The sequence below is a fragment of the Argopecten irradians genome, chromosome 9 (genome assembly GCF_041381155.1).
Source record: "Argopecten irradians isolate NY chromosome 9, Ai_NY, whole genome shotgun sequence".
Classification (NCBI taxonomy): Eukaryota; Metazoa; Mollusca; class Bivalvia; order Pectinida; family Pectinidae; genus Argopecten; species Argopecten irradians.
Window position 1 is genome coordinate 7,558,899 of NC_091142.1, and position 23,172 is coordinate 7,582,070.

At 35.8% G+C, this 23,172-nt stretch overlaps 1 protein-coding gene across 1 annotated transcript; it reads right to left on the reverse strand.

Moving 5' to 3' along the window:
* On the reverse strand, window positions 1-20,447 carry LOC138331289 (PHD finger protein 12-like). Its single transcript, XM_069278811.1, has 15 exons — window positions 19,886-20,447; window positions 19,237-19,418; window positions 13,498-13,576; window positions 12,889-13,135; window positions 12,334-12,448; window positions 11,654-11,786; window positions 10,604-10,774; window positions 9,955-10,086; window positions 8,851-9,655; window positions 8,317-8,406; window positions 7,729-7,863; window positions 6,843-6,938; window positions 6,219-6,301; window positions 4,229-4,441; window positions 1-3,684 (listed from the first exon to the last, which is right to left on the reverse strand). The coding sequence occupies exons 1-15, from the start codon at window positions 19,931-19,933 to the stop codon at window positions 3,460-3,462; spliced, it is 2,754 nt and encodes a 917-aa protein (XP_069134912.1). The 5' UTR covers window positions 19,934-20,447; the 3' UTR covers window positions 1-3,459.
* Window positions 20,448-23,172: the final 2,725 nt, after the last annotated feature.

Here is a 23,172-nt window from a genome sequence, read left to right on the forward strand (position 1 = left end):
AAAATTCTTATATCATTTATTGTAACCATGTTTTACAGTCTAAAATATCCATAGGGTCTAGTACAGTCCTTGTAACACTGACGTAACTATACATGTGTAACAGTTTGCAGCCAGTATAAACTAGTATCAAATCTATTTACATTGCGTGGTATTTACAAAAGAATGTGAGAGATGACGTGGCTACATGATTTGTTCACTACATTTCCTCCAGTCCACTTGATATAATGGTCAAAATCTCGAAAATGTACAAGAACCTCTCATAAGGTCTCTGGAGAAGGCTTTAAAAAAAATCTATAAAACTTAAAAAGTATTCACAATATAGAAAAAGAATCTCTCAAAAGTCAGTTTATACCATGATTTTTTTTAAATGCAAATTGTGATGTATAAACCACAAGTATAATTAGTCTTTCATTGCAACTCTAACATTAAACTATTTAGTTTATACCATACAGCCGGTTACATTCACAGGTCAAAATGTTCGCTATTTAGGCTTAAAATGAGAATGTTAAATTTCAGCCAATCAAAATTTCGCTATTGATGCTGAAGTGTATTATAATTCAACTGGTTTTTAATATTTCATGGATCAAAATTTCACAACCAAAGTGATGGTCTATAAAATTGCGAAAAAATCCTCCCCATGACAACAGCTGGCTATACAGTATATATTATTTCATGATTGGTGATATTTGATTTTTCATCCACTAGACAATATTACAGTACAATCATTTTTCAACACAATTCAGCAGAACCTATTAAGTCAAGCTGCCAGAAAAAGGCATCATTGACATGTGACTTGCAACAAACAGAAAATACATACAACATGATTGTAGATAACCCTTTAAAAATCTTTATAAAGCTACTAAATAATTAGTAATTTCTTAACGACAACAGAGTAAACAGATATGTACACACAGACAAAGCCATAAAATATCCCACCCTCGAAAATAGCATTAACATGTGAAATATAATCCAGAGCATCCTCGATACTCTAGGGGTTACTATAACTGTCAGTATATCCACTGCTAGAACATTTGATAGTAAAACCTAAAGCATTCAGGAGAAAAAAACTGACCCATCACAGGTCTGCAAAGATTACCTTTGAAGATTACACGCAGAGTGTATGGTTATTTGATTCTTTTCATGTACATCAAAGGACCAAACTACTTGTTCATTTGTTGTCAAACACAGAGCCTTCATTTTTACTATGACATAGTCCAGGGTTGGATATAATGACAGTGATAGTAACCCCTGGAATATGAAGATGCATCCAGGCACCTTTGATCAAACCTTATCAGAACAATAATTTGTTTATTCACATAATTCTGAAAGCTTTACAACGAATATTAATCTTCAGGGATTTCTACATCATTTTGGGGGAAATTTGAAGAAATTTTAGAGAATATAACTACATTTGTATGTGTACCATATGCAAAACAGATCATTGTAACCTAATATCAACCCAGCAAATTCAAAACTCTAGTCTCTGTTCTAGTGGTTAAAAATAAACTGTTGAGCTACAGTTTTCTTTTACATATTCTCTGTGGGTGTCATCATACCAAGGTATTATGCTTTCTCTATAAAAGAATCGTGTGATCACCGCCCTAATAGTATTGAAGGTGTCTATGACATAAAACCACATTTATTTTGGTAACTACAAGATACGAGAAATTTGGCACAGTCATCCAACATCATCACAGTAACAAACAAACAAACAAACAATGGTCTATGACTCCTCTGAGTGTCCGATCATCACATGATTAAAGTATTTATAATCAGGTGAAGTAAACATTCACTATCTTCATTTATATCAGTTCCATCTTTATCAACTTTATTTTCACTCCTTCACCCCTGAAATTTCATGATAGACTAGTCCAGTCTTTGATTTAGAAGAGTCTAAATGTATCTTCAGGGGTGAATGATTTCAAACACATTAAGACTTTAACTTGTGCAGAGAGAGCCATTAATTTAGAAATAGAACTTGTCAGTCATTCAATAAACTACAGCCCTGCCTTCAAGGATTCAATGTTTAATAGAATTTTAGGGTTATAATTCTGTTATAATTTACCATGCATAATTATTATTTCTTTTTTTCACTAAAAGCAACATGTCGTACTAAAAGATTTAGCTTTTTCACCAGGACATGTGGACTGCTCATTTTCTTCCAGAAATTCTTAACTTATTAAAGTTTCTGATTGAAATGTTGCAAAAATTATACTAACTCCAAGCAATTCATACAGCAATGCATGACAATATTTGGTAAAACTTAAATGTGTATTAATCATCAAACAAATACAACTTAGATGACCACTGGAACTCTACACTAAAACAATGAAACACAATTTTCTATAACAACTTTTGAATAAAACAAATACCGTAAACAAACTTTCATTCGCGTGCGATTTACTTTCGTGAATTTTCCAATCTAAGTAAATTCTCAAAAGTTTTTTCTCTGCAAAATAATTATCTTCATCGTCCATACTGATAGGAAGTTTCATTCAATTGTTAAATTCGCGAATAATTACCTTTGCGTACTTGTTTTAAAATGGAAAATCGCGAAATTTAATAGCTGCAAAGAAAGCTGGTTTACTGTATAGAAATCATGGAGTTTCGACCTTTTAACCTTAGATAAAAATCTTTTAATAGTAACAATATGGGAGATCAGAAATAAAATAAGTAAGAAACTAATGAGTGGAGAAAAATTCTTCATATGTCTATTCTAATCTACGTTTTCTGCTGACTGGTAGATCCTAACTGTGAAGAAGGACTCTAATATATGAATCATTTTGAATGAGTTGATTTGTGACACACGATAAATATATAAAACATATCTTACAATTCTATCACATTGTATGACGACTGACCTCCGTGGTACTATACAACTATAATACATGTAATAATGTACAAATATAACAAATAGAAAACGGTTTTTCATACAGTAGAATGTTAAAAAATCTGGTTGGTAACTTCGATATCTGCAAACTATAGAACTTTATATTTTAGACAACCATAAAATGAAACATTTACAGAATCTTTTGCAGGTTTAGGATTGCAATCTTTAATATAAAATTCAAGGTCATTACGTCAAATTATGATAATTTTCAAATTAATAGTATAATGTTCACAGGGTTGAATGCAAGAAATTCCTGCAAAGCCACTCTTCTTAACAACTCAAAAGGTTTGATTATAAATGCTTCAATCTTTATATTCCTGGCAGTATTGCACACAATTCACTGATAGTTCGGGATTAAGTGGCATTTATAATGGTAGAGGTTGATGGAGGATTCAGATAAATTGAGGAACATCATCGTTATAAAGTCTATGGTGATAATGGCAGGTCAATGAGAATTACTCGTCCAAACAACGTTAATCATGATGTATTACTACATAAGGGCAGTTTATGGAGATGTACACGCCCTTATTGCCGTCTGTTCCCTGAGGCTGTCGGAGATGTGATGTAACCTACGGAGCAGATGCTTTGAGCGTAGACTTGAGGAGTGACATGGGTTCTTTACGTCGGTCCTGTCCTGGAACATTAGTGGCATGGTCGACAATGCTGAACACAAACTGTAGACAGCCAACCTTGATATAACTGCCGTGATGAAGTATAGCCGTGCCTTCCCAGCCGGCACCACTACCGCCGATTAGACTAGAACTACTGGCCTTACAATTGCATGGCTTCTTTCCCTAAAATACAACATCATACAATATAATTTTTTTTTCACCTTTTTTATTATAAATCTAAATTCTTTTTATGTGCAAATGTTCAGTAAATTTTTCAAGGAAATTATGTTAACAGTTTACAGTCCCTTAACATACAATATAAACTTTTTTGCCTTTTTTATAATAAATCTAAATTCTTTACATGTCTTGTAAAATTTTCAAGACCATTTATTTTCCCAATTTTAGTCCCGTATTGACCATAGTTCAGTCATTTATCATTTAATTTCCAACCTGTTACATCCTTAAATGACCCTGGCTTGTAATAGGACGACACAAAATAAACCCATACTGTATACAGACTGCAGAGAACTTAGGTTAATTGTGACTTTAAAACATATGATCGGCCTGTTCTATTTTGTTTACTTTGGGCTGATTGTCGTATTAAGTGCCAAAGTCATGTCAGGTTGTGCCAGGTTTATTGGTAGAGGAAGATAAACGGGAGCACCCAGAGAAAAACCACCGACCAACGGTCAGTACCTGGTATATAGGTACTGTGTACTGTACTTACGTTATCTGTGACTTTAGAACACATGGTCGGCCTATCCTCCATGCGTTCCTCCGTCGTCTCCTTCCTCTTGCTGATGATGTTGCGGACCGCTGCTACCACAGCGGTGGGCTGAGGTGTAGTAGCTACCTTGTCAGAGAAGTCACAGGAATATAGAACATTGTCAACAGTACTGCCATGCTCACTGTAGTTCAGCAACTCGTAATGCTTTGTCGTCTGAAAATAAAATTTTAAACTTAAATCAAATTTCAGCTTCAACAAAATTTGATGTTCCTTCTCCTTGAACTGAAAATCAAATGACTGTTTTGGTCTGTAATATCATTTTGTATCTTTCAGTAACTCACAGTATTTTATGGATTAGTTGCCAAAAGTCATCAGATAATTTCAAAATGACTAAAAGGTGAAAAGAACTGGCTTTAACAATATTTACAATGCAGACCAACACACAATCAATAATAAACAGATAAGATGACTCAATTCGGCAAATTAAAACAAGAGGCCCAAGGGCCTTAACATATAGGAAATTAATTAGATATAGTGTCATGGTAGCCAGATAGATCATTTCATACAAGTTTCAGCCAAATTGCACCGGTAGAACTTGAGAAGAAGTTCAAAATGTGTTTTCAAGATGGTGGCTGTGGCGGCCATCTTGGATTTCGGATCGACCCGAAAAATAACAACACTTTGTCGGGACCATGTCAGGATCATTTCATGCAAGTTTCAGCCAAATCGCACCAGTAGAACTTGAGAAGAAGTTCAAAATGTGTTTTCAAGATGGCGGCTGTGGCGGCCATCTTGGATTTCGGTTCGACCCCAAAAATAGCAACACTTTGTTGGGACTATGTCAGGATCATTTCATGCAAGTTTCAGCCAAATTGCACCAGCAGAACTTGAGAAGAAGTTCATAATGTGTTTTCATGATGGAGGCTGTGGCGGCCATCTTGGATTTCGGATCGACCCAAAAAATAACAACACTTTGTCGGGACCATGTCAGGATCATTTCATGCAAGTTTCAGCCAAATCGCACTGATAGAACTTGAGAAGAAGTTCAAAATAAGTTTTCAAGATGGCGGCTGTGGTGGCCATCTTTGATTTCGGATCGACCCGAAAAAAAAACACACTTTGTCGGGACCATGTCAGGATCATTTCATGCATGTTTCAGTTAAATCGCACCGGTAGAACTTGAAAAGAAGTTCAAAATGTGTTTTCAAGATGGCGGCTGTGGCGGCCATCTTGGATTTTGGATCGACCCGAGTAATAACAACACTTTGTTTGGACCATGTCAGGATCATTTCATGCAAGTTTTAGTTAAATCCCACCGGTAGAACTTGAGAAGAAGTTCAAAATGTGTTTTCAAGATGGCGGCTGTGGCGGCCATCTTGGATTTCGGATCGACCCGAAAAATAACAACACTTTGTCGGGACCATGTCAGGATCATTTCATGCAAGTTTTAGTTAAATCCCACCGGTAGAACTTGAGAAGAAGTTCAAAATGTGTTTTCAAGATGGCGGCTGTGGCGGCCATCTTGGATTTCGGATCGACCCGAAAAATAACAACACTTTGTCGGGACCATGTCAGGATCATTTCATGCAAGTTTCAGCCAAATCGCACCAGTAGAACTTGAGAAGAAGTTCAAAATGTGAAAAGTTAACGAACGGCGGACGGCGCATGGTGGACGGCGCACGATGACGGACGAAACATGACGACTATAGGTCATCCTGACCCTTCGGGTCAGATGACCTAAAAAATAAATTTGAATTTTTTCCCCTCTATTCTGGATAGCTGTGTTTTTGTTTCATTAAAGCCACAAAAATCTATTAAATGGTTCTCAAGCCACTTGTCCCGGAGGGAGTTTATTTATTTATTCAAAACGATTTTAGTGCAACTGTTTTTGCGATAAAATTTGAAATGCTGTGGCACAAATATAAATGCCTTGGCCTGAAAACCAAGTAATTAAATTGTTTTGGACCTAAGCTACAACATTTCCACTCACCTCATCGTAGAATATATAGGCATGTTTTGGTGAGATGAAATTACAGTGACCAAACTGGGATAAACACACATCCATATCAGCCCCTGCAACCAACAAACATTTAAACAATATCGTACTTTAACACAAGGTTGTTTAGTAAATAAATAAACATTATTGTACTATGACACAAGGTCGCTTAGTAAATAAATAAACTTACATACATATCTATTGAAACCAGATATTTTTTAGCTCTTCAAAGCATAAAAATCAATATCATTAATTTCTAAAACATATGTCGATTTTTTTTAAACTTTTCAAAATTTCTTAAATAAAACTTTCAACACAATGCTAAGTGCAATAATTAATATACTGTCAAATCTGCCTTAGCGACCACCTCTGTATAAAGACCACCTGCTTAATAACACCACTTTATCAGGTTCCCAAATGGCCAATTATAACACAATTTAACCTGTGTATACAGACCACTTGGCTATAAAGATCATTTTGTCTTGGTCAATCAGGCCTTTATAGACAGGTTTGACCATATATCCTTTTGATATCTCTGTAATTGACGACAACAATTAAGATTTGAATAGAGAAAGAACATAATAAAACGATGTTCCTAGGATAACGCTGTTGCTTTACCTGTCCCAATATTCAGGGTCCTATAAGACATTGGAATCGGCTGGCCTTTCCCTGTAAGGGGGCATAACACTGCACGCGCCTTGATCTCACCCGCACCTTAGGAATGAAACATCACGAAATAAATTTTCAGTCAATTATTTTCAAGCAGCAGGAGAAAATACACAATTTAAACTATACAAGTGTCACCTTAGGAATCGAACATTCACAAAACACATCAACAAAATTCACAAAATATCAACAAACATCTCCTATACAGTATAACTTGTTTAAACCAGTTGAGCATATTTGGTCGTTATTGCCAGGATACCGGATTATACAGGTTTTTATAACACTGAATTATTAGCCAGGATACCGGATTATACAGGTTTTTATAACACTGAATTATTAGCCAGGATACCGTATTATACAGGTTTTTATAACACTGAATTATTAGCCAGGATACTGGATTATACAGGTTTTTATAACACTGAATTATTAGCCAGGATACCGTATTATACAGGTTTTTTATAACACTGAATTATGAAGGTCAAAACATACCTACCATAAAGTACAATGTGAATGGGTGACTTAGACAAACAACTTTTATTGTTATACCTTGTCAGAAGGTCATGAAAGTAAACTGACAAATTCTAATGGTTTAAGATAATGACCCTGAGAAGAACTAAAGGAATTATCTAACCAAAACTCAGAAAATATAAAGGCATGCGCATGATAATGTAGCATGGATTCATGACACTGCTGACCTTTTAAATATTAATTTTTCAGAAGAACCTATAAAATCCATGTGTCCTACAGGCCATGTTACTGCATCACCCCTGAAATTTCATAATGGACTGGTCTAGTCTTTGATTTAGAAGAGCCTAAATGTGTCTTCAGTGGTGTTTACCTTGCTGTGTGAGTAGACCGTTTAACACTCCCTTTTTAGACGCTGTTGACTGCTGTTTGTGAGGCATCAGCTGCTGCAGTCTCTGCCAGGCCAGGATCTGTATGAGGCGCTCGTCCAGCTTACTGAGTTCGTTATCTGTGGAAAATTAATGTTTTCCATCAACATATCACAAGAAATATCAATATCTTAACCATATTAACTCATATTAAACCTTGTTTGATTTGACTTTGATTTGATTAACTCAAACTTGCGTAACTTGAAAATTTTGCTTGATTAGAAATATTTTGTAATTCCAACTTCAGAATATGGCAAAATCTGACTTAGAAACCACCTCTGTGTAAATTAAGGCCACCCGATCAATATGATCACTTTTCTAGGGATAACCAGTTATTTCAGTGTGCTGTAAAGTTGCAATTTACATGAAAATCTAATTTTAAACAAATCTGAATTTCTTATCTGACAGTAAGCGTTTATTGAATTAATCCGTCTTTTAGATCAAATATTTCAACAGTAATCGTGAAATATTGTCCCTACATCATAAACAACCAGCTATGACATATACACATCTTGTATTAATTATTGCCTTACCTCCAGCCCCCTCCACACATTGCTGTAGTGAGTTATTCAGAGATACAATTGCATTGGAAGATCCATGAGAATTAGCTGTGCTCACTTTACCTGCAACACAAAATGTATAATTTTAAAACAATTTACAAGCATTCAAAATTGACTATATGTTTCTCTTTTTCTTCTTCTTTCTATAGCCTTAAAGTCTTACAGGGACTGTTGAAATCTAGTTTACAGAATTTAATTAGCAACAACAACTATAAGAAATGTGTGACAAACAAAAATACCTCCAGCTACATTTGAACGACACATTGGGAGTAGACATCGGCGGCGACGTTATATGCAGCCCTTCAGTCTTTCATGGAAAAGGTAAAAACATATTTACAAAAGACGCAGAACTATACAATGGTTTCAAAATTAAATTCAAAGTTCCAAGGATTGCGTCGACATTCAAATATTTGACTTCAAATTGACATTGTTGTGACATTTAAGACCTTGGTTTTTTCAATATCAGTGAACTTGAACTTGCTCTAACACTAACGACCTTGACCTTACCTGATGGAGCTGACACAGTGATGACCTTTGCGGTGCTGCCTGATGCTGTTGTGGTGGTCTTGCCGATGGTCATACCGGTCACTTTAGCCATCTGCTTGCCTGTGACTTGTGGAGAGAGTATAGACGTCGGGTTACTACCACCCAGATTTTTTGCTGCCATATTGTTTGCTGCTAGTTTCGCGCTCTGACTGTTCGGCGCCAACACTTTAGTCACTACCGTATTATTGGATTTATTTATAGCACTAATGACGATATTCTTCCCTGACGGAGTTGTCACGCCTGTCGCCGTGGTTACGGTTGCACCCTGTTTGTCCCCTGACGACCAGTTGACACGCACAATACTCGGACTGTCTGTACTGTTACTACGAGATTTGATCACAGATGGAGACTCGGATGTTTTTACATTGGAAACGTCTGTCATTTCTACATCTCCATTAAGTGATGAAGAATTGGAACCAGATCCTACACTCGACGAGAAACCAGGGGGGTTCAACAATGAGATGGCGCCCCCTTTATTTACATCTAAAGGTCCGTTAGATACACCGTCCTGAGGGACGGGGCCATTTAATAAAGTCCTATCACCATCAAGGGCAGATAACTTGTCTATATCACAGGACTGTGCTACTGATGACGAAGTTTCTTGTTCAGATGAGTCGCGCTGAACCACAGGTTGAACTGAGGCTGTAGGTTTTTCTGGTTTTGACGTTTCACTGAGACGAGAACTGCCATCAGATGATTTTTGGATCTGTTGCTGTGCCAGGTGTTTTGCTATACTTGTTTGCAAGGAAACCACTGCTGTCAGCCACTACAAAAGTCAATAATATCAGCACTCAAAACAAAGAATTTTCTTATTAACTCATTCACACCTGTAGACATATTTAGCCTCTTCTAAATCAAAGACTAGATCATTCCATTTCAGAATTTCAGGGGTGAATGAGTTAAATTCGAACTAAACAACTACAGTCAAACCTGTACCAATACCTACCACACAAGGGTAGAGAACTCCTTGAATACTTTGTCATTAGACGTAAAGTATGAAACAAAAATCTATAATTTGAAAAATACTTGGATATTTTTTAGTCTTTTTCAAGAGTCTATACTCACTTCTTCCTGTTCCTCCAGAGTGGCTGTTGGTTTACCCTCCATGGTGAGGGGAGCTTCCTGGGATAAGCTCTCCGTCACCCGTGGCAGTAAAGGGGGTGGGTTTCTGTAGTGATGTTTAATGGCTTCTGGTATCTACACATTTGTCAAGTAAATCAAAACTCCATTAAAAAGATTTGTCAAATCAATTAAAAAGATTTGTCAAATTAATTAAAACTCCATTAGAATTTAATGGCTTCTGGTAAATTAAATTTTTGTCAACTCCATTAAAAGTTCATCTCAATGTAAATTTGATTACAAAACGTCTCATATGTTTACATCTATGATGTACTTCTCTTTTGAAAAGTCTACCTTCTTCTCTTTGGAGTTTCAACAGGAATACAACAGAGATTCTAGTTTCTGAGTTTCAACAATTCTTTTTTTCACAGAGCAATGGAAACTTATTTGGTGTATACCATTTCTTCTAAGTCAGTTTCAATTCAGAATTGATACCTGTTTTACTTCAAAAAAAGATACCTGTTGTACTTCAAAAACCAAACACTTTGAAGCTTTAGTTTAAAAAACTCGCTATTTCTTTCATTTTATAGAAATAGAGAAACTTTTGTTACCTAGAAAGCAAATTAACCATTAAGGGCCACAGTTGGATACTTACAGCAATGGATTTTCGGCGAGGGTGTCGTAATTTTATCCTGAATGGCGGACTTTGTCTGTGAATCTTATTAAGGAAGTTGACTTTGATACTATGCTGGTTAATGTGACCGCTAAACGAGTCCCACAATTTCACCCTCTCTGATAAACTGACTGACTGTAATAACTTCTGGTCCTGTAAAACAATTGTTCAGACAAGTTACATACTTAGATAATGTGTTACAGGCTATAAACTAGACAGATAATACTGCAGGACACAAAATATTCCTTCTGTAGAAATTTTCGTTGTTTACGTAGTTGTTGTTGGACCACATATATAACAACAAATTTTGTTTTAGATAACATAGTCACTATTGTTTTAACAACAAACCACAAAGAATTATTTCCACCAATCTGATTAAAATACAAATCCTTATAACCACTCCGTTAAATAGAGGATCTGACAAAATCCCATAGGGGGTCACGTCCAGATGACCTTTATACCATGTGGAATTCATACCAAATCCTTTTTCTACACCTAGCTATATCAATTGAAAACAATATTTCGTCGCAGAAAACATACACAATAAGCTTTGTTGTGCTCATTGGGCGAGATGACTACGTAAACCAAAATAATTCCGACAGATTTTTCAAACAATTTCATCCCCTGAAATTCACTGTCAAAATTTTGCAAGTAGCAATTTGATTGGCCATTTTCAAAGGTCACCTGGACATGACCCCTAATGGGATTTTCTCAGGTCCTCTTATCAAACGGAGTGATAATAAGGATCTGTATTATAATCAGATTGTATTTCCACAAAATTATACCAAAACTCCAAACCGCGAAAGAATGTTCTACAGTATACAGTGAAGAGGGGAATAACAAATAGTAGCAAGCCAGAGACAAAACTGTGATAGAACCTACGAGCAGAAGGAGGAAATCTCTTTTTTTCTAAATGACCCCTTCCTGTGGTGTTTAAAAGTGTCATTTTATGCTGTTTCAAATCACAACTGATAGGATTTGTTTCTCATAAGTATTGTTAAACAGAGGAAGAATCACATCCCTGGTACTTACCGAGATATGTTCTGGGTGGTTTGAACACATCCATCGACCGGTGGGTAGAGATGTCAGTGGAGGGTTGAGACAGTCCATATGATACACCAGCGGGCAAAAGTCGCATTGTAACAATGGGCCAACTCGACAGCTCCTACAAACACAAATAATGCCTTACAGCTGAACAAGTAAAATCATCATCCTAATGTTCAATATTTATCTGGCCATTTAGACAAAAACATTTTACAATTCTACCCACAGACATAAATCATTTTTTATCTGATTTCTCTGATTTTAAACTGATTTAACTTTTCTCCAACAGTTCCACAATCATAGAAGACAAAATGAAAACCACTTAATATCTGTCACTGAACGTGTCGCCAGTTGGACAGTTGTCAGTTAATTCTGTATTTGTATATTACAGGGTTATCTGCCCTTGCAGGTAGATATTGGTTGTCAAGTCATTTGTTAGCAAGCATAACGTCATACTAACTTAATGTGAAAATCCATAATGACGTCACAATAGAAACCTACCTGCAAGGGAGTTAACTCTGTAATATGAATCACAGAATACCAATCTAGTGGCTTTGTCAGAGCTCTTAGGTCAGAAAATGATGGGAAGTGCATTGCACATTTTCTAAGATCTACCTTAACTTTCCGATTCCGTGCCCTTTATCCTCACACCACAATCTTATACTTACCTACTGCAGTAAAAGCAGACTTTAGCAGGGAGAGGTACCATTCCATTATCCAGCTCATGAGCCAGCTTTTTCTGTGAGCTTCTATCTCGACCCCACCATTTACGTTTACTGGAGCCTGTGCCAATCGCCAGGAAAAATTTATTTAAGCTTCAAAATTTACCAATATGCATACAACTGATGCCTTATCCCCCTCCCTCACCCCCTTCATTCCATACTTCATATTTCAACATCAATGTGCACACTAAAAGAAATTATAAGATAAAATTTAGTTATATATAGACATGCACAGTGAAAAATCCTCTTAATATTATGTTCCCAATCATCAGACACAACTGCGATATTCAGAGGAATGTACTATTATTAGATCTAATCTCATGAATTGCAAATTATTAATTTGTGAAAATCTCGCCATAGAGTCAAAATCACTAAATCTTTAACCAAGGAAAACAACTGGCTTTATGGTAGTTTACAAATTTTTTATCCTTTCAATTAGGCCAAAAAAAATTAAATACTTGGGTCTCAGGCCCATGCACACTTATATTTGTTACTACTAACCTGGTAATGATGTAGTACAGGCAATATCTTTAGGAAGTTCAAACTGTACGGGGTTCATAAGCTTAGCTGCCTTGGCCAAGGTCCTTAGAGGGTTTTGTAGATCTTCCTTATCAAAGTCCATCTCCTCAAACGGGGGTAAGGTAGGGGCCATGGGAAGAGACTGTGTCTTTGGGGGTCGACCCGGCCCCACACGGCCGTTTGTACTGCTGCTGCTACTTTTTGTGGAGGCTGTGTCATCATCCTTTGACTGGAGGAACACCACAAATAGTTACAGGGCTACTACAGTGCCTTTAGAAATCAACTCAGCAAAATATTGCTGCCTTTTCCTTGGACACAACAGGAGAAAGTGAACAGTTTTTGAAATGTGGAACTTCTTTATTTTAATTTTAATCTCAATTGTATGATTTACATTGCAATGTCAGCTTGAAGAATTAAACAGTTATCATGGAAGAGGTTGAAAAAGACTTTTTTGGGCATAAAACTTTATCTTTTGATTACTTTTATCTGCAGATTTGTTGGTGTTTTTTTTTTAGTCATGAAACTTTATTTCAGAAAATCTATACTGAACTTAAGTTAACCAGGTTTTAACAAAACTTGATTTTCACTTACATCTATGGTAGGAGCCACCCTACACCTATGGCATATCCACTCTCCAGGTGGAATGTCGTCTTCCTCTAAGGGAGGATCACTGAAAAGACACAAAATTAGTCTTACATGTAGATACTTTCTGTAGGAAAATTGAAAGAAGCCAACATTGATTTTCAGTGAAATATTATTGTAAGTAACTCATTCACCCCTAAAATCTAATAATGAACTGTTCTAAACATAGAGTGAGACGAGTTCAAGAGTTTGTTCAAGGGTGAATGAGTTAATGTGATGGTGTCGTTAAATTAACTAAGGTAGCAACTGGCCAATATACTGTAATTTTCTGAACTCTTTACTTAACACCTTTGCCACTTCTATGGGAACTGTTGATTTGTTTGTTTTTATTTTATGCCCTATATTTACATTTCCTTTTTTCTATGCTATGTAACCTTACCAACTGTGAAATCATGTACACTTGTGTAAAAGCAGTCGGTTGTCGCTCATGAATACATACACCGGAACACTGACTTTGCTTATATTGTTTCTGTATTTTTTAGATCTTCAATTAAACAATTTGAATGTAATGAATATCTTAAATTATATTTCAGAAAATAAATTATTTGAGATATATTGCATCAAAAGAATGAAAATGATAGTGTTATTGTCGAACTATATTTTGTGTACTTTATGAACTTGACAATATTTCCCGCCAAATTGGAGCCAGCTGTTCCGGAATTTCATCATTTGACCGACTGTTACATCAGTCGCGATCGTATAAAGTTGAAAATTCTTATTTATTTTATTGGAACATTGATGCGCGTCATGTTAAAATATCTGTGCAACAAATGCAGTTTACACACAAGTACACAACAAAAAATAACAAGAGGCCCAAGGGCGGTCATCTGACTACCTTGACAATTATCATATAGGAAATTAATTAGATGTATGTAGTGTCATGGTTAATTGCCATCTTTGATTTGGGATCAACCAGAGATGTAATAACACTTAGTTAAGATCTTATCAGGATCATTTCATGCAAGTTTCAGCCAAATAGCACTGGTAATACTTGAAAAGAATTGAAAAGAAATTGGATTTTGGATCAACTTGACAAATAACAACACTTTGTCGGGACCTTGACAGGATCATTCCATGCAAGTTTCAGCCAAATCGCACCGGTAGAACTTGAGAAGTTCAAAATGTGTTTTCAAGATGGCAGCTGTGGGGCCATCTTGGATTTCGGATCGACCCGAAAAATAACAACACTTTGTCGGGACCATGTCAGGATCATTTCATGCAAGTTTCAGCCAAATCACACCGGTAGAACTTGAAGAAGTTCAAAATGTGAAATGTTAATGCATGGCGCACAGCGGACAACGACGGACGAAACATGACTATAGGTCATCCTGACCCTTCATGTCAGATGACCTAAAAATCATTCCTTTAATTAACAGCAAAGGTTTAATGCCCTAAAAAATCTTCCATAAATTTCTCTACCTCAACACTCCCGCTTCTATTTCACCCACCCATATCATGACATAGATGCAGGTTGTCATTATTTCTTAGTTGTAGAAGATCACTTTAAGGTGTGAATGGTTTAGATGGTAAAGAAAGCCAGAGTACCTAGGGATAAACCATCAACTTGTAGTCAGTACTTAAAAACAGTCCTACATGGGATTAAAATTTGAAACTCAGAGATACATGCTGATTAAGCTGTGGGAACAGAGCTACACATGTACAACAGCATTCCTTTCTCTATCCTACAAACATCTTACAGCCTAGTTATTAGCTAGAATAGGTTAAGGAAACCATCTTGAATGTGTTAAAAGTTTTTCTTTGAAGTTAAGGGTAAATTATAATATTTGTGCTAAAAGTTTTTCTTTTTCTTTGAAGTTAAGGGTAAATTATAATATTTGTGTTAAAAGTTTTTCTTTTTCTTTGAAGTTAAGGGTAAATTGTAATATTTATGTTAAAAGTTTTTCTTTTTCTTTGAAGTTAAGGGTAAATTATAATGTTTGTGTTAAAAGTTTTTCTTTTTCTTTGAAGTTAAGGGTAAATTATAATATTTGTGTTAAAAGTTTTCTTTTTCTTTGAAGTTAAGGGTAAATTATAATATTTGGATGTTACTAGTGTAACATAACCTTGAGTCAGACATTGCGAAATTTGCCGGTCCGACGGACATGTCCGGCAAAATTTGACTCGCACCGCCTATTTTAAAATCCGGTCCGGACTGACTGTCCGGCAATTATTGAGAACCGGAAGTCGGTAAAAATGGCATCTCTGAAGTATTACGCAGGTACCGAACCTGGCAAAAATGTAAACTTCATTAGATAATCATGAAAACAGCTGCCTGGATACTAATAGCAGGAAATTATCTTTACTTAAAAAATTCACACTAATGTTTGGTCCGGCAAAATCTTGTTCGGTCCGGGTTACTCACAGTCCTTGCCAGTCCCAATGTCCGACCATTTTTTTCAAATTGTGCGATGTCTGCCTGAGTGCATTTCATTGGCTAGAAATTGATTATGTCATGACAAAATTATTTTTATTAATAACACATTTTCATTGGAATGTAGCTAGGTTGTTGTAGTTTTGTGATAAAAAGTATCTTACATTTGTGATAATTTCATATGAAATCTTTTTAAAGTCGTCATTTAATCAAAGCTTCAATATATTGACAGCCAAAATTTTAATATTTAACTTAGTTATTATATAAACTTGATTTGCATATAATTTCTAGGTTAGGTGTCTAGATAAATATTGTGTACACTTCCTTATTCCTTATTATTAGGATTTATCTGTGCAGGACATTTTTTTCACTGGTTTGGAATAGGACCTTAAATTTTTCTCATTTTGGAAAAAAAAAATCTGAGATTTGGAACAATTTTTTCATGGTCAGTAAACTGCAATTTTGGTAAAATGGCTAAAATATGAAATAATTTTGATGGGCTCTCCCATTCATGGCACCAAAAAGCCTTCAGAAAAAGCCCTGCCATGCATTAAGGCCATTATAGGGGTCTAGTAACATTGAGGCTACTTTAGGGACCTAATGATATTCAGGTTACTTCAGGGGTCTAGTGGCATTGGGACTTATTTAGGGGTCTAGTAACATTGAGGCTACTTTAGGGACCTAGTGATATTCAGGTTACTTCAGGGATCTAGTGACATTGGGACTTATTTAGGGTTCTAGTGACATTGAGGTTACTTTAGGGGCCTAGTGACATTGAGGTTACTTTAGGGACCTAGTGACATTGAGGTTACTTTAGGGGTCTAGTGACATCAAGCAACTTTAGGGGACTAGTGATATTGAGGTTACTTTAGGGGCCTAGTGACATTGAGGTTACTTCCGGGGTCTAGTGACATTGAGGTTACTTTAGGGGCCTTGTGACATTGAAGTTACTTCAGGGGCCTAGTGACATTGAGGCTACTTCAGGGGCCTAGTGACATTGAGGCTACTCCAGGGGTCTAGTGATGTTCAGGTTACTTCAGGGGCCTAGTGACACTAAGTAAAGAAATACTTATAGTATGCAGCTGACTTTACTTGAATCAAAGAAAAGAAGGCATATGCATGTTTATTATGACAAGATTAATGTGTCAGAATAAATGGTATGCAGCTGACTTTTTTGGAGATTTTTTTTATGTCCATAACTTAATTTAGGCTCCATTATATCCCCCCTCCCACTTTGTAACAATTTTTAAGCACCCTGGGTGCTAATTACAGCAAATACTGTATAATTTTTCTGCAACTTAACATTAGTCAAACCTGCAAGGATTGACATGATCAAGCAATCTGATTAACTGATGTCTTGATATAAAATTCAAATGCATTATCTGATGAAATACTGATGACAAAGATAAAACTTCTTTTCTACAGCTAGAATAACACCATCTACTGAGGCAAAAAAAAAAATGTCTGTTTAGGGTTACCCGACTGACCCTATTTTTTTTTACCCCCGACCCTAATTTTTTCCCCACTCTATTACGAAAAAAAATTAAGTCAGGATTTTGATCTCAGACTCCAGTTCCGGCCATCATTTTAGAGTGAAAGACACTAAAAAAATCCTCCCGACCGACTGACCCTATTTTTTTGCCTATGTAACCCTAAACAGACATTTTTTTCCCTTTTTTTTTGGCCTAATAGGGCTTCAACAGTTAACAAGTATATTGGGGTATTGCAATGCACCACAAAAACATATTGTACCCTGTTACAGTCTACCTGTAGCGGTTTTTAAAGATATTTTTTCTTATTATCATAATTTCAGTAATTAGATATACCGTATTCGACCCAATAAGCGTATTCGACCCAATAAGCGCCCCTCCCCCTTTTTGAGGCCTCAATTTCAATTTCCCAGGCATAAATAAGGACCAAAACTACATAAAACGGTATAAATTTGCAATAATTTTGACTTATTAGCACCTTTTCATTTTTATCACTTTTTTAAAGCGCCCTGGGCGATTATTGGGTCAAATACCGTAATTAAAACATCCTGTAACTAAAACAAAACCATTAAGTTGTATTTATTTTCCTTTCCAATATTATGAAGCCATCTATCCGTTTCGTTTTCATTCGATTCCGATGTTTGACAAATGCTTGTAACTACATGTATAATGTTGAAATGATTCAAAAATTTGCATGACGTTGAATATAAACAAGATGGCATTAGGCTAGTTTCTGAAATATAATCAAGCTGATTTGCTCCATCAATCAACAATACTGGTATAATTCTCTAAACACATTTAAGACCCAGTAAATGCATTGCTGCATGGTTTTATGAATATGGATCAATTACAATTGATTTAAGGGCTAAATTCATTAGAAACATGTATATATATGGTAAACTTGCCGTTGTTTGGAGCACGAGACTTTCTAATGAAAACTATCATGTCAGCCAAGTGTGATGCTTTGGAGATGTGACTGAGCCATTGATATGTGTTTACAAACATAATTCAGACATGAAGGTGGGAAAATAAATGATCAGTTTATGTTAGAAATGTTGGATATTAAAGGTGCTCCGCCGCTGACAAGTGGTATTTTTTCTCTATCAAAAACAGGAGTAGGCAATTTATCAAGTTTTCTTCAGTTACAAAAGTTACTTATTTTACACCATTACCACCATTGAAATGTTTGAGCTTCTTATTTTATTTCACGTTAAAATTATGAAAAATAATAAATTGCATCCCGAAAAAATTCCATGGCACTGTATCCTATAAGTACAGATTGCGCATGCACCAAAATACATTATTTCATATTATTTTTTGTGTTAATTAGAGATATATATAAAAAATTATATAAGATTAAACACCAATTATTGCTCAAATGATGAATATCATTTATGCACTGTCGGTGGTGGAGCATCTCGAATATATTTACAAATGTAGTTGATACATATCAATTGTATTATTTTCAACACTATGGTCAATTAGATAGAATTGTAGCTCTGCAGACAACTATCTGTCAGAAATCTTACGTCCGCTGTTCAAAAGCTACATCATGAAGCAAAGGGGAATCTTTCCAAAAAGTCATCAGAAGTGCAATATCGTTTCTGCTACAATAGTAGCTATGAAAATACTTGAAAAAAATCTTGAAAAATTTTCACGGACACATAGGTGAAAAGTTTTCAAGATACTTCATTCAAGATGTCTCTAAGACAAATCTGCAGATTCCCCACTAAACATTTCATTTGGCTGAAAGGAATAAGACTGACACGTAAGTGGTTAGTGCACAATATTGATAACAAATGATGCTCAAATTTTTAACATCCTTACTGGCATTGAAGATGGAAGGCTGCTGGACAACGGTCACAACAAAGCAAGTCTCCGCCTTCTTTACAGCTGTCACAACAGTCGTGGTTTATAGCCCGTCCAGGACGGCGGTATTCACGATCTCTACGTTTTTGTCTACGAAGAGCTTCCTCACTGATGGGCGGTGACACCAGCTTCTGGATTTGCTACAACACAAAATATTTCATGGCCATATGAATTTGGGAAAAATAATCAGTTCTTTTGTATATGAAATGTGTAAATATTTGTCATTCAATAGTGAAGTTATGTTTCACCAAGAATTTAACAAACATGACGCACACCTTATATTGCAGACTGTTGTTAACTTCATAAGACAGTTTTAGAGGTAGACAAAAAAGGGAGACCAAAACTTGCGAAAATTGTACATCCATAAGAATCAACTTTTGTAAGGGATTTACAATTACCAGGGTCAAACACCAATGAATGTTGCATTCATTAAAGACTCATAGTAGTGAAATATGGACAAATTACTTAAATGCGTTACTATGTTTAGATTGCGGCTAAACAGCAGCCATGACAGTTTTTACTCGTTCTTCGGTTTGTTCACCAAAATCGACCATGCTACAAAACTTAATCATCGACAAAATACGTATCATCACATCAAATAACTCACCTCCATCAATCCGCCAGATGTATCTAAGTCATATTCGACCGTAGTCATGATGAAGTGTTATTGATATCTGCTACTAGCACGATATTGGAGTAAACCGAATATTTTACTCGAAAACCATTCTTCTTTTCTCGGCGACCGAGAGAATATGGCTAAATTACAATCGATTTAAGGACAAAATTCATTAGAGACATTTACATAATATATATATTCATATTGAAAAATATATTTTCTAAACACTCTTTATCAAGAAATTTGCATCAAACCCGTTTTTTGTGGAATAAAAAGGAAATTCTTGAATATATCTTCTTCAGAAAGCAGAAAGTTGGCGCAAAATGTCGGCCATTACATATGCGCATGCGTTGATCCGGGAAAGTACAACATACACATGCGCAGTTCGCATCAACGGAAGTCATGAAGGTGAAGGCCATTGCTGATTTGGTCGGTGCGTTCGATAACACAACTAGTTTTTCTCATCACTCCAGTTGCAATGCACAAAGTACATGGTAGCAACAAGAAAAGCAAACCATTTTACTTCTTTATATCCAAAACATAAAATGTTTTCATGTTAATTATATTCCAAATATGTGTTAAGCTAGATTTATGAGCGCCTCTCATCAATTGTTATTTACCTAATACATTCATATTATAGGAAAATAATAATTAACAGTTCAACCAGAAACATGTTTTAACTGTTAGACCTAGGTAACTGATGTAATTATGAACACGCTATGCATATTTCTGGTTCACTCTTTATAAACCTATGGAAACATCATCATTTTCATTACAATGGAGATATACGCTTTTTCAAAAAAAAAAAAAAAAAAAAAAAAATGAGTGAAATTTAATTTTCTACCATTTGCACCTGCAGAATAATCCAGGTTCTTTTATCACAAGGATATAAAATGCACTTAATTTGTGAACTGTCGTGTTTATTTTGACTTTTTGGCCAAAAAATTCCACTCACAACATTTTTAAATGAAATTAATTGCTAAAAAAACAGAGATCAGGTGAAAGAGTTGCTTCCCTTGATCAGCATCCCTCTCATTCAGTTTCCTTACCATAGTCAAACAACAGTCTTTCAAAACTGACACTTCTCCGACCTCCGCACAAATTAATTGGTATCGGGGAGATATGCTCCTCTCTAACCCAAAACTTTAAGTTTAACTGTTCCTTTATTTCAAGTTTAATTGGTGACCTGAGTCCGAAAGTTTAAAGGCTTTATACATGTACATGTATATGTACCTTTTAGTTTTTAATATGGGAATGTAAAACGAGATTGATAATTTTGTAGAGTCGCAAAACTTATTAGCTCACCGTTAATTATACTACACTTATCACTATCTTCTGAACAATTTGATTAATACGTATTAAATGTTAATTTTCATAATGCGGTCTATCAAAGGCCCACTACCGTTCCGAAACGGCTTTAAATTTTTAAAATGGGAATGTAAAACAAAATCGATAATTTTGTAGAGTCTTAAGAATTATTAACTTAACCGTTAATACTATATTTATCATCACCTTTCTGAACGATTTGATTAAAATAAATAAAATGTTTATTTTCATAACGCGGGGGTCGTATTATGTTTCCCGCCGTGACGTCGTCCTAATACCGGGCGGTAGTATTGACTATCACTGCGCCAGACGGCAAAACAGCGAATTGACTCTCCATTGTTTTCATATATTACGCAGGAAATCTTGCATATGTTTTGGTGTGTCGTAACCTTATTTTAGGTCATCGGTACGCATTTTCTGATGTTATTAATGATTTTTTTTTAAGAAACCTTTATATTTTTTGCTCCGGAAAGGTAATGGGCCTTTAAGTTTCCTATCTGTCGTTTTAACATTGCTGCTCGAAAGTTTAATATCACTGCACCAGACGGCAAAACGGCGAAATTAATTTTTACTGTAAACATAGATAATGGACGGAATTTTTTCTTACGTCATCATACACCATTGATATAGAGTCTCCTTGGTCAACGCATTTGAATGTTTTAAACGAGAATATTATTTTATATCTTTTAGGATATTATGTGCAACAAAATTCGAGATTATTTGTTCTAAGACCTACTGGGAATTATTTTAATTAAATACCTAAACTAACAAAAGAAACCATATGGCCAAAACCGAAGCAACGGTCCCATTTTAATTAAAGCTAAGAAATTTGCTCGAGTTGAATGATATAGTGATTTTTTTCCGAAATTGGATGGTGTAGATTGTATCACTTGCTACTTTTTACACGTAATGATTTCTCTTCGTGTATACGTTTCATAAAAATCAATGGCACCTCGCTCACCATAAAACTATAGAGCAATAAGGAACATTTGGAAATAATTGTAGCCATGGTATTCTTTACCTTTTTCCACTTTGTCAGGGCCCGGCCCTACTCAATCTGCTCAGACAATGTGTCCGACATGTTTGACTCTCGGCATGAGAAAACACATTTCATCGGAAATAGCTTCAAGTTGGACTCTTGTATCCGCTGTAGTACTTTCTCCACTCTCAGCAGGAGCTTCCCCATAAGTGTCGGAAAAGATTATCAAGTCGTCGAAGTAAATAAAACAATACGTGAGTTGGAGGGTTGCCCAGACATTCCTCCAGAAGTCGATGATATGTCACTGGTGAGTTGGCTAGTTCAAATGGTAGTTTGTTGAATTCATTAAACCCGAGCGCTCCAATTGTGAATGGTACTATCGCCTTACGCTCCGAGTCGTCTGTTTCCACCCGATGGCATCTTCCCAGGATTTCATATCAAGTAAAATAAAGTATTTGTTTCCAGCTAATGAGTCGAGGGTATCGTCAATTCTTGGAAGTGCGTAGGTATCCTTGATTGTTCTCTGGTTCAATTGTCTGTAGTCTACACACATCCTTAGTTTCCAATCCTTCTTGCAGCATAGGACTACATAGGACGTACATGGTGAATGGGACTTCCGTGTAATTTCTGTTACTACCAGGTGCTGAAGATGACTGCGAACTCATCAATCATTAATGGCGGTATCCTTCGGTGTCGCTGTCTGAAATGTATAATCCATCCGTTACCTCTATCAAGTGTATGAATAGCCTGGGATGCCTAATGTCCAGATCGTCTTTCGAAAAGACATCATGGAATTTACAGATGAGTTACTTCCCCTTCATCAGCTACCTCTGTGCTGTCCATACATAATTCTCCTCTAGATACCTCAAGTTCTCCTCTAGATACCTCAAGTCCATGTGTTCTTCAGAAGTGTTCTGGATGGTCTCTACCGTCACTGGTTGCAGCTCACATAGACATGCCTCGGGAGATATAG